This window comes from Chenopodium album, chromosome 4, assembly GCF_948465745.1.
Source record: "Chenopodium album chromosome 4, dcCheAlbu1.1, whole genome shotgun sequence".
NCBI classification, from domain to species: domain Eukaryota; kingdom Viridiplantae; phylum Streptophyta; class Magnoliopsida; order Caryophyllales; family Amaranthaceae; genus Chenopodium; species Chenopodium album.
The window spans coordinates 7,499,974-7,513,135 of record NC_137837.1 but is presented as its reverse complement, the minus strand read 5'-3'; the positions used below and the strand labels follow the sequence as shown (position 1 = coordinate 7,513,135).

General features: G+C 36.0%; 1 protein-coding gene and 1 non-coding gene across 2 annotated transcripts; one reads left to right on the top strand and one right to left on the bottom strand.

Annotated features, from left to right (window-relative positions):
- Window positions 1–3,524: 3,524 nt before the first annotated feature.
- LOC145629655 (small nucleolar RNA R71) lies at window positions 3,525–3,631 on the top strand. The gene has a single exon (XR_014111814.1). It is a non-coding gene; the product is annotated as a small nucleolar RNA R71 (small nucleolar RNA).
- Window positions 3,632–7,676: 4,045 nt separating this feature from the next.
- LOC145626548 (bidirectional sugar transporter SWEET17-like) lies at window positions 7,677–11,640 on the bottom strand. Its single transcript, XM_081678996.1, has 6 exons — window positions 11,323–11,640; window positions 11,171–11,207; window positions 9,736–9,946; window positions 9,274–9,438; window positions 8,458–8,577; window positions 7,677–7,974 (listed from the first exon to the last, which is right to left on the bottom strand). The coding sequence occupies exons 1-6, from the start codon at window positions 11,363–11,365 to the stop codon at window positions 7,870–7,872; spliced, it is 681 nt and encodes a 226-aa protein (XP_081535122.1). The 5' UTR covers window positions 11,366–11,640; the 3' UTR covers window positions 7,677–7,869.
- Between the last annotated feature and the right edge of the window lie 1,522 nt (window positions 11,641–13,162).

Sequence of the window (13,162 nt, the reverse complement as noted above, 5' to 3'; positions counted from 1 at the left end):
CAATGTCCGCAAACCATGGTGCCGGTGCTTGGAGAATAGTAAATAGTTGATCATCCGGGAATGAATCGTCGATTGGCAAGTTATCAAGATCGCCTACAAGGATAGGCAACCGTGAAAGATGATCGGCCACCACATTTTCGGCACCCTTCTTGTCCCTAATCTCAATGTCATAGTCTTGTAAGAGCAAGACCCACCGTATCAATCTTGGCTTTGGTTCCTTCTTGGACAAGAGGTACTTCAAGGCCGCATGGTCGGTGAAGACTATGACTTTAGATCCCAACAAGTATGACCTAAACTTCTCAATTGCGTGAACAATGGCTAGAAACTCCTTTTCCGTGGTTGTGTAATTCCTTTGTGCATCATCCAAAGTTTTGCTAGTGTAGTAGATAGCATGGAGCTTCTTATCCTTCCTTTGTCCAAGAACGGACCCAATGGCAAAATCCGATGCATCACACATAAGCTCAAAAGGAAGCTCCCAATTAGGGGGTTGAATGATGGGAGCCGAAATCAATGCCTCCTTCAACCTATCAAATGCTAGCAAACAATCATTAGTAAACACAAAAGGGGCATTCTTTACCAACAATTGAGTGAGTGGCTTTGCGATTTTTGAAAAATCCTTTATGAACCGGCAGTAAAAACCCGCGTGTCCAAGAAAGCTCCTTATCCCCTTCACATTTGTAGGGGGTGGGAGGCGCTCAATGACCTCAATTTTGGCACGATCTACTTCAATGCCCCTACTAGAAATTACATGACCAAGAACAATTCCTTCCTCTACCATGAAATGACATTTTTCCCAATTCAAAACCAAGTTCACCTCTTGACATCTTTTCAATACTTTAATCAAATTTGAAAGGCAAATGTCAAAAGATGAACCAAAAACAGAAAAGTCATCCATGAATACTTCAATTGATGATTCAAGCATGTCGGAAAAAATAGACATCATACACCTTTGGAATGTGGAAGGTGCATTACAAAGTCCAAATGGCATCCTTCGATAAGCAAAGGTGCCAAAAGGGCATGTGAATGTAGTCTTCTCTTGATCCTCGGGTTGGATTGGGATTTGGAAGAATGCCGAGTATCCATCCAAGAAACAATAGTGACTATGTGATGCTAGTCTTTCCAATATTTGATCGATGAAGGGGAGTGGGAAGTGGTCTTTCCGGGTGGACTTATTCAATTTTCGATAATCAATACACATCCTCCACCCGGTGACCGACCTTGTAGAAATGGTCTCACCCTTATCATTCTTGATGATGGTCATGCCTCCTTTTTTAGGCACAACTTGAACCGGGCTAACCCACTTACTATCGGAGATAGGGTAGATTATGCCCGCTTCAAGAAGTTTTAAAACTTCTTTTTTCACAACTTCCTTCATGTTTGGATTGAGCCTTCTTTGGTGCTCAATCGAGGAAGCATGATCATCATCAAGTAAAATATTATGCATGCATATAGTAGGACTTATCCCCTTAATGTCATCAATTTTGTACCCAATGATACCTCTATACTCCCTTAAAACAACTAGGAGTTTCCCAAGAGAGGTATCATCAATTTTAGCATTGACAATAACGGGATAACTCTCACTATCATCAAGAAAAGCATATTTAAGTAAAGGAGGAAGGGGTTTAAGTTCAACCTTGTGAGGAGGCTTAGTCCTCTCCTCTTTTACCTCCACATTAAGCACTTCCACTTTCTTCTCGTTGTGGACTAAAGGTTGGTTGAGCAAAAGATCATACCCCCTCGTTTCTTCACCTTCCTCAACTAAGCCTCCCGTTAGGATAGCTTGTAAAGGATCTCTTTCAAACAAATTTTCTTGGAACTTCTCTAAGTCCCTTTCCAATGTATCAACTCTATGAACTTCATCATACAATGGCTTTTTCAATGTTTGTGGAAATGAAAATGATATTTTCTCATCTCCCACATTCAAGGTCAATCTTCCTTGCTTCATATCAATCACAACACCCGCGGTGTTCAAAAACGGTCTTCCCAAGATTAGGGGCACCGTAGTATCTTCTTCCATTTCCATTACCACAAAATCACATGGCACAAATACTCTTCCAACTTGAACCGGTACATCTTCAAGAATTCCCAAAGGTAGCCTAACCGTACGGTCGGCCAATTGTAAGGACATCCTTGTTGGCTTCAAGTCTCCCACTTTCAAACTCTTAGCAATAGAATAGGGCATCAAACTCACACTTGCCCCAAGATCACATAAAGCATCCATAGCCTCTAAGTCTCCAATCTTCACCGAAATTGCATAGCTACCGGGGTCACCAAGCTTTTGCGGGAGCTTGTTTTGAATGATTGCACTCACCTCCTTAGGAAGGGAGATGGTTGCACTCTCTTCAAGCCTACTATTGTTGGATAAAAGATCCTTCAAAAATTTTGCATATGTAGGCATTTGTGACATAGCATGAAGAAAGGGGATATTCACTTGAAGTCCTCTCATGACTTCAAGAAAGTTTGAAAACTTTTCATTCAATTTATTTTCAACAATCCTATGAGGGAATGGAATGGGATGCTTGTATACTTTCATGGGGGGCTTTTCTACCTTTTCCTCATCTCCCTCATTCTTACTTTGTGGCTCCTTTCTCTCAACATCAACTATCTCATTTTCAAACTCATCCTCATTTCTCACCACAACTCCCTCATCTCTCTTTTATGGCTCCTCTTCACTCATAACCGGCCCTTCATAACCTCTCCCCGATCTCAAAGTAATGGCCATAGCTTGCTCTTTTGGGTTCACAACCGTTGATCTTGGGAAGTGACCACTAGGATTAGAGGATGAACTTCCAACTTGTTGCGCAATTTGAGCCAATTGATTCTCAATTATCTTGTTGTGTGCTTGAAGTTGTTGGATGTTTGCTTGCATATCCGCATTGCTTCTTCCTTGTTGTGTAATGAAGGTTTCAAGTGCGGCTTCAAGGCTAGATTTTTGAGGAGGTGGAGGAGCGAGTTGGTTATATTGTTGCCTTTGTTGGTTTTGGTCCCTTTGGTTAGGGTGACGGTAAGGAGCTTGTTGGTTTTGTGGATGAGATTGATTGTATTGGTTTTGAGGGGGGCCTTGATTTTGTTGTTTCCAACCCGTGTTTTGTTGGGGTTTCCAACCTTGATTGTAGGGTTGAGAGTATTGATCGTTTCTTTGCCCGATAGCCGCAGCTTGTTCTTGGTTAGTTGAGTTGCAATAGGAGGACAAGTGATCATTTCCTCCACAAGTTTCACAAGACATGACTTGTTGTGAAGAAGAGCTTGGAGATGTAAGGGTGGCTTGATCTAGCTTGTGAGCTAGCATGTCAAACTTTGATGCAATAAGGTCTATTGCACTAAGGTCGTGGATTCCACCCTTCTTTGCTTGAGGTTGCCGTCTATCACCTCCTTATGCATAGTTCTTTGCCACTTCTTCAATCATCTTGTATGCATCATCCACCGATAGCTTTTTAAGGCTACCACCAACCCCGTTATCAAGGTTGGCCCTTGAAGTAGGAGTAAGACCATCATAAAAGCTTTGAACAATGATCCATGATGTGAAACCATGGTGTGGGCATTTTCTAGTGTAGTCCTTGAAACGCTCCCAAGATTCACTTAAGGTTTCATCAATCTCTTGGTTGACATTAGTGATTTTCCTTCTTAGTTCGGCGGTCTTTTCGGGTGGACAATACTTTCCAAGGAAAGCTCTAGTAACTTCATCCCATGTGGTCAATGATCCCTCTTCTACCGTTCTCAACCAATGCTTTGCTTTGTCACGGAGGGAGAATTGAAACATGTGCATGCGGATGAACTCTTCCGTAATGTTGTTTTGCTTGATGGTTGTGCACAATTCGAGAAAGTTGTCCAAATGAGCAAAAGGACACTCATGAGAACTCCCACCAAATTGATCACTTTGTATCATACGGATGAGTTGAGGTGAAAGCTCAAAATTATTTGCATTCGTAGTAGGGAGACGTATGCTACTCCGAAGTGTGAAGGCATTGGGGTGGTCATAATCCCGTAACAATGGTGGAGGAGGATCGTTATCACCCATGCTATCTTCTTCGTTGGCTGCAAAGATTTCCTCCGGATCGGAATCCGAATATACAATAGAGAACTCGGGTGTGCCTTGCAAAAGCCTCCTCACGTTTCTCAAAGTCCTATTTAACTCTAGATCAACGGGAATAAGCGGTGATTGCTTACTCTTCCGTGTCATGCAAGGTCAAACAAAGCTAAGAAAAACGTTAGCAATGACTATCACAAGTTGAAAACACAAATATACTAAAATAAATAAGAAAAATTATAATACAAATATACACACTTAGACTCATTCAACAATAATACATTCAATGTGACTTTGCCTCCCCGCAACGACGCCAAAATTTGATAGGCCGTCGTCGAGCCTACCAAAGATAAAGTCCTATCTTGGTCTCACTAGCTAATAGCAAGGGTAAGAAAGGGTCGAACCCGAGAGAGGCGTTGAATCAACCACCGAAATACTACCGCATAAACAAGCTAAATGAAGTCGAAATTGGTTTGGTTTTATGTAACAAGTGCTAGTTCAAGTCAACTAAAGCTAGGGGGAGATTAACAATATTTAGAGAGTTCTAGGGCTTGGGATATACCACTCAATTTCGTCACAAATCACAATTAGCAAGTAGAAAACAATGGTAATTAAAGGGGATAATATAGGGGAAGTCATCTAAAGCACCCAACTACTCTCTCAAGCTAGAGGGATTACTCGAATTATGAATACAACCTACTCTCGTGGTTACAAAGCATAAAACAAGTATTAAAGCATAATCACGATGACAAAAACATTCCCTTGACTGGAAATTCCTATTCTCATGGTATTTCAAGTCAATTAAGCATAAGGGAGCTAACTCAAGTTCATCTCTCGATCCTTCGTTGAGAAAGCTTAGATAATAGTTCTAGCAATGGACATATACAAGAACTAAGCAATTAAACCACTTAAGCTCAACTAATTAATACCCAACAATTACCAAATTAACACATGCATCAAGTAATTAGTGACTACATTGAGGGTTTTACCCAAACCCTAGAAAATTAGACTACTCACAATCCATGGAGATTAAAGCAATTAAGGATTTCAAGTAACTCATGAACAAGAATTAACTAAAGATTAAGCTAAATAACAATCTAAGCATACAAGAATTAAGCAAGATAATTAACAATCAAAGCAATTAAAATGGAAGAGAAGAGTGAGAAAATGTTACTAGAAGCTTCAACTTGAATATCAATGGTGGAACTTGTCTTCTACAATGATTGAGAATGAAATTTCCAAGCTAATAATTATAATCTAACTAATGATTTGAGAATATTTGTGTTTCTACAATTGCAAACTAAGAGGAAGCACTAAAAACTTAGATGCCGTACAAATGAGCTGCCAAGGTTATTTATAAAGACCCCCAAATAAAAAGGACGGAGAAAACAAGAGTCGGGCACGGCTACAGGTCAGCACGGACGTGCTGAGGTTGGCGCGAACGTGCAGCTATACCTGCACGGACGTGCTGAGATTGGCACGGGCGTGCACCTGGGAGGCAGAAGGTACTGTTTTAGTCAGGGCATCCCGCACGGATGTGCTGATATTGGCACGGGCGTGCACCTGGGAGGCAGAAGGATCAGTTTTGGCTGAGCAACCTGCACGGACGTGCAGGATCAGGCACGGACGTGCTGAATATCCTGCACGGACGTGCAGGCCTTGAAAGCAGTAGGCAGTAGCTTCTGGTCGTGCTGGAACACTTCTGCACGGACGTGCCATACATTGCACGTCCGTGCAGACTCTCTAAGGCCTCTATCTTCACTTTTCTTCGGTTTTGCTCCATTGTTTCGGCTTCTAACCTCGGTTTATCATCCAAATGCCTCAAATGGTCGTCTTTGAACCTAAAAACCCGACAAAAACACTAACAACCCGTGAAGCAAGGGATACACAAAAGTTGAACAAAAATAGAGTAAAAGTGAACCAAAATGCCAATATACCAAGTAAACAAGGTTCGAAATCACTCTAAAATCGTATCAAATAACAAGTTATCACCCATAGAATTTCAAGACTTTTTGACACCGGGCCCCGAAACCTCCAAAATTTCTCAAAAAACGTGGATATTAGCCTTTAATTTTGGAATTTTTTGACTTTTTTTCTCCCGGATATAAAAATTGCCGAAATGTTTACCATGATCCCTAATATCCTCCGGGAGTCCAATTGGGTGTGTGGAACCATTCAATTTGCTTTTACACGACCAATTTACCTGTTTACAACTTGCACCGATTTACCGGTTTACAATGACCAATTTAATTAACTTGCACCGAACCCGACTTGAACCGAAATGGACTCAAACTCGTTTTAACCTGCCAAAACCTGAATTTTACCCGACTTGTTACTAACCTGACCTGAATTCAACCCAACCCGTTCCTAACCCGACCCGAATACACAACCTGTAACAAACCTGACCCAAAATCAACCCGACTTGTTATTGACCTGACCCAGATTCAACCTGACTTGTTACTGGCCCGACTCATATTTTACCATACCTATTACTTACCCAACCCAAAATTGATCCCGATCTGTTACTAACCCGACTTGTTATTGACCCGACCTAAATTCAATCCGAATTGTTCCTGACCCGATTTCAAATCACCTTAAATGCAATTTAGACCACCTTATTATTGTTGATCAAAGCATTTTGTCTTGGGAGACCAAGTCGGTCCAGGCCAGCAAAAGAAAGGAGCATTATCCTCAAATTTAAGAGTTAAATATACTATATATTTGTTGTATGGTCAAAGGAGATAATTATCTTCCTAAATTATAGACTACATTTCCCTAGTATATTGCCACATATATTATAGTCAAAGGAAATAATTAGCTTGATAAAAATGATAATTATCTATTTATACTTAGTTGAACCCGAATATGACCTGACTTGGAAATGACCCGACCTGATTGTAACCTGCAAATTATTGACTTGAACATAACCCGACTTGAATCCGAGAATGACCCGACTTGGAAATGACCCAACCTGATTTTAACCCGCAAATTATTGATTTGAACCGAACCCGACTTGAACCCGAGAATGACCCGACTTGATAATGACCCGACCTGATTATAATCCGCAAATTATTGACTTAAACCAAACCCGACTCAAACCCGAGAATGACCCGACTTGATTCTAACCCGCAAATTATTGACTTGAACCGAATCCGACTCGAACCCGAGAATTACCCTAACTCGTTTTAACCCGTGAACACCCGAATTAAACCCGACCTATTGTTCACCCAACCGGAATGTAAGCCGACCTGTTATTAACCCGACCTAAATCCGACCCAAACCCGATAAGAAGTATGACCCGACGTGACCCGACTCAAGCATGACCCAACCCAAACCCGACCCACATAGGTTATGGAATTAATCTGAATTGACCCGACCCGTTTACCCGAATTATTTAAAAAAAAAAAAAAAGAAAAGGAACGGTTAAACTAATGGAATATATCCGTTTTAGAATATTGTATGTGACTATTAATCCTTTACCGTGTAATATATCCATCACTTCTTTCAATGTCACGTAGTTGCTTCGCCGCTTCAAGTACGTTATTAAAATTATAAATTTGTTTCATTATTCATTAACATCATTATCCAGCAAAGTTTTGGTCTTGACTCTCAAATGATTCCTTATTTCGTACTAGTATACAAATAGATGGAGTAACAAATGCTCCGTATGACAATCATATTATACACAATTTTTGTAAATTTCAAGTTACATAAATTTATATACAAGCGGCAGAAATCAAAGAATCAAGCTACACATTGGAGTAAATTTATATACAAGTATACAAATATAAAATCTAAAAATGATTGATTGATATGAAATTGAGTAATTTGCTGATTTTCCACTAAACGAGGGGCTCAATATATTGTTGATCATTGTTTAGATTACTATAACGAGCATAGACTATTAATTGAATCGTCCCGAGAATAAATCCAACTGCATTTGGTACCTGTTTAATGGCACCATATAATCAATGTGAAAATGAGGCTAAACTATAGGTAAACGTAAAATAAAAATAATTAAGAATGGCCTATAATGAAAAGTCAACAAGTAAAATGAAACTATAAGGGTCTGTTCTCTTCAACTTAATTTCAGTTCAATTCAGCTCAAATCAGCTCAGTTCAGTATATCTGAACAAGCCCTAAGAATATTGTCTTATTTCTCTTTTCATACTTTAGGTAGTCCATAAACGAATAATTCATACAAAGTAGTTAATATCAACCATCAAATATAAAATCAAACCACATAAGTGACATAAGATCTATATATTAATATATTTTGGGAAAACTTAAATCATTGATTGATCTTAATCCGATCCTATCTTAATTCTTAACAAATCAAATAAAATCCAATGAGATTAAATCATGTAACATGACTAACATCACTAGATGCATAATTAAAAAAATGGATTAAGAGATGATAAGATACGTACCAAAAGGAAGAGATCTTTGACAAGAACAGCATAGATAGTCCAAACTCCTCCGTTCAAAAATGAGCACAATGATAGCAAGAAAGGCATATATTCCACGCTTCTTGTTTCCATCACCGCTCTCTACAAATATGTTTAATTTATTAATCATAAAAAAATCATTTTACTAATTAGATTAACACTTAACAAGTTAACAGCTAGCTAATATGGGGACAGGGGACGGAAGAATTGTCTCATTCAAGACTTTGCCTTCGAGAACTTTTACATTGTAACACAATTCAAACATTACTAATAAATGTATTACGATGTATAATAATAAAAAAATTCAATACATTAGTGATTCTAATATACTTTGTATTATTTTGTCATTTTTTTTTCAAAAAAATGTATTATAACTTTTTTTTTTTTTGTTCATAGTGTGCATGGTGCAAAATGCTTTTTTTTTTTTTTTTTTTTTTTTTTTTTAATAATAATTTGTGGTCAAACCTTTTTTTTTCTTTTTTTTTTTTTTTAAAGAGAAGGGATCCTAAGTTTATAATGAATTACCATATAATTCGTTTCTAGGTCAATCAATCCAGCTATACAGGTTAATGTTTGAGAGCAAAGTGGGAAGTTAAGGAAATCTCCTACTCCCAAGCTAATGTAGGTGATAAAACTCGAATTTTTTATTTTAAGATCATAAGGTGAGTTCCCCCAACTCCCACGTACACCAAGCATGCTTAATTTTATGGTCAAATTAAACTAGCAAAAGACAAAAAAGACGTTGAAAGCAAGAGAAAGGAGCGAGGTTTAACACGGAAGAAGAGTGTGATTACATACCAGGGCAGCAAGAGGAGAACCATACATGAGGATGTTGACAAAAGCACCAAGAGTTCCTATCATGTTAATCCTCATTTCATCATCCAATAGCATATACTTTGATACCAACATTACTGCTCCTAAAAATCCCAAGTCCAATATCACGGCTAGTTTGGCTGTTTTTGCCTAATCATCAAATTTAACAACAATTCATGCATGTCAAATCACATAATTACCTTAAAATCACTAACTCTATCCAATCCACCCAGATTTAATTGTGACGTTGATGGATTATAATACAAAGCTCATGACTTTATGCCATAAGTCTCATAACAACTGTCACGTTGATGGATTATAATACAAAGCTCATGACTTTATGCCATAAGTCTCATAACAACGTGACAACTAATATTAGATGGGAAAGGTTTTTAATTCATTGTTAAGTAACATATGTCAGTTAAATTCTATATATGTATGATGTACCCTCATTTCTGGAGGAGCAAAGACGAGGAATAGTGTTACGAAAACGAGCTCGACAACAGCTCCAAACCCATTGACGGTGGCAACAAGCAAAGCCCCGGGCTTAATAAGTCCATAGTAGGTCCATAAAGATGTAGCCAAAAATGTGCATATATATGGGATGCTTTCGAATTCTCCTGTTGATCCTTTACTTACTATTTGAATGAAAGTCTTTCTGCATTCAATTCATGCAATATAATAACAATTAGCTTTAGTTTTGATAATTACATATACTCCAAGTATATGCTCTCAAAGTATTACTAATATTAGCAATAATATAGTAATATAGATACGTATTATTTTAATTATATGATATGAGTACGATTAAACTATGATAATGTTGAATTAGTCCATCTGTTTAGCTAATAATTAGTTGTATTATACGTAGTCGACTTCTAAAATTTCAAGTAATGTCGTCATTATATGAAGTAATATGGTGTTTATGTAGCAGACCATCTTGCCTAATTCATCAAATAGTTTTTTTAAACTAACCGCAAACTTCTTGCAACAATTTTTTGAAGTGATATAAATTTATAAGTTACGCTATGACATTATTTATATATTGACTCAAACTTAGGTCATTTATATATAATTATTGACATGGTATGAATTTGACGTACTATAACAAAAAAATTAAAAAAAAAAAACAAAAAAAAACAAAGTTTCTTACTTTCTATACGTGATAAAAAACATGACCATTGGTAATACTTTGTATATTGAACCGACCGAGTTGATGAGGTATGAGCTGAGGCTTTTGCCAATGTAGTTGTTATTAGGTGTAGAGAACAGTAATCTTATGTTATTTTTATCATAGTGGCAAGCGTATATTAACATTTAGTTCGTTGTAATTTCAACTAAATAACTAGCTAATTAGAGACGTTTTTTTATGGTGAAAACATAGCTTGAAATAAGTTGAACTTTTTTTTTATATAACCAAGGACACAATATTAAATAAGATACTCCGTAGTATATATTGATCTACCCCTGTGTGCATTAATGTAAATTTGAAAACTTAGTATATGGTAATCGAAAAGGTGATCATACCAGCGAATTAAAGTATATACACAAATTAAAAGATTTAAGCAACTACGAGTATTATAGTATGTAGTATTTGAGATTTGAGAATATATTGAGACGCATCTAAATATACAAAATACCATGAATTTCCTAACAATTGTAAAGAACATATATATATATATATATATATATATATATATATATATATATATATATATATATATATATATATATATATATATATATATATATATATTGAGACGCATCTTATGATTAGTTTGCTATTGTCAAAAAAAAAAATCTTATGATTAGTATTAACAAACAATTATAAAATTTATAAGTACTCATAATAAGTAATAATTAGACAAAAAAAATAACTTACACAGGAGATAGGAAAAGAAGCACTGATATAATATTTCCTGGAAAAAAATAAATAAATAACTTAAATAACTTCACATATCATGAACAATAAGCTAAGAGATCATTTATCTTCATGAATTCCAAAACTAAGAAGTGAGTTTATAAGAAAATTACCTAGTATCCCAAATATGAAACTCAAGCCGACAACGTCGGCCATGAATGAGTTGATATATATAGCTTCTTCAAATCTTTCTTCCTGATGCTTTGGAGACACTAGAAAAAATTACATGTATGAGTTTGTATATATACACATACACATACACATATATATCATATATATTGTTCAAATATTTTGAAAATGATTTTTCTCTCATTTTCTGTATTTATATAATAAGTTGCGTGTAGCATGCATTGCTATTTTTCTGAAAGAGTTGATATTTTCTTTAGTAGACGAATTTGATAAGTAATCTTAGCTTAGGTTTGCAACTTAATTAAATTATATGCCAACTCAATTTTATTTTGCTTGGACTGCTTATTATATATGTAATGCCGGGCAATGTGTCAACTCATGTGGGTGTTTGCTTGTTCACAAAGATTTTAATACTTTGGTATTTTTCTTATATTGAATTTTTATATAGTAATACACTCGGTTTTTATTACTCGTAATTATTATTGCATGTACTATTTTAAATTTTATTACCTGTATTATTAATGTATAATTTTGACCATTAAAATATAAATCTATTATTAGTTGAATTTAGATATTAATTATTCCGACAATGCAACCTTTAATACATACATGATACCACTTATAATTAATTCCTACGTATGTATATATTAGTTTAAACTTAAAAGTTAGATTTCGATGTTAATTTAAAAAAAAAAATGGAGGAATATTATACTTGAAGAGTTGAAGAACACATACAAGTATGTAGCTTTAAGAAATAGAATCAGTTTATGTTTAATTCGGAATTGACCGGTAAATTGAAAGCTACATACTTATTGAGGATGGATGTTAAATTATTAGAATAGTTGTCAACTATTTTCAAGGATTATGTCAAACCATGTGGAAATTTTTTTGGCAATAAATTAAAATTTCATCAATTGACGTCTTTGAAGGCAATTGAAAACATATCTAGTTTCTTCTTTTGTGTTTCATACTTTGTATATATTTGGATAAATTAAAGAAGTTTGATCACTTCTACTATAAAACTAACTATAGTTATCAATTAATAATCATAGATATTGTTAACATATATATTATCTACATTCTGTGTATGGAGGTATGGCTGACTTTGAATTAGTTATGGTATAATTTGTATCTTAAAATTGTTAATATAATGACCTCTAATTAGCCCATTTAAACTTTCTCTCTCTAAAACTTGAGAGTTTCTCTCACTAAAGTGAGTCTCCCTTTGGAGTTCTTGGTTTCCTCAAACCCTAACCCTAGTTCTTGGTTTTCTCCTCAATCTACCCCAAGTTCTTGCTTCTGTCACTTTCAAAAGGAGATTGCCTTTTGATTTTTCGAGATTCCAATGCATGCTAAGCCTATCTCCTACTCGTTTTTTCCAAATATCTTGCCATAAAATCCCTTCCCTTTCCAGCAGCTTTCAATTTGGCCAATAGGATTAGGGGAGTGCGTTTCTTTTATCTTGAGCCCAGCAAACTTATTCTCTTCTTAATTCTTGCAAGAAACCGTTGGAGCATTAATGTTTAGACACTTGTTCCCCATGCACTTGGCTTGTTTCAAACACTGACATTTACCATGGCTATTTAATTCGAGTAATAACTCCATTTTTCTTACAGCACCTCTTCACCTCTTCTCTTTGTCTTTAGTTTTTCTTCTTGATTCCTTCTTCTTCTTCACTGATTATTCTCTGACTTATGGAGAATAATAACCCTCCTCCTAATGGAAATCAGAATAGACCTCATAGAATGGGGTTTCTTGTCACTCCTCCTCAAAACTTTAATGCTCTAGGTATTATAAACTTCAATAGATGTGCTATTGGAGTAT

Excerpts from the sequence above, each read along its gene's own strand:
- LOC145626548 (XM_081678996.1), bottom strand. The coding sequence starts at position 11,365 with ATGGCCGACGTTGTCGGCTTGAGTTTCATATTTGGGATACTAG. Across the intron at positions 11,208-11,322 it reads TTTCATATTTGGGATACTAG|GAAATATTATATCAGTGCTT; the intron begins GTAATTTTCTTA and ends ATTTTTTTCCAG. Across the intron at positions 9,439-9,735 it reads TTGCTCCTCCAGAAATGAGG|GCAAAAACAGCCAAACTAGC; the intron begins GTACATCATACA and ends TTTGATGATTAG.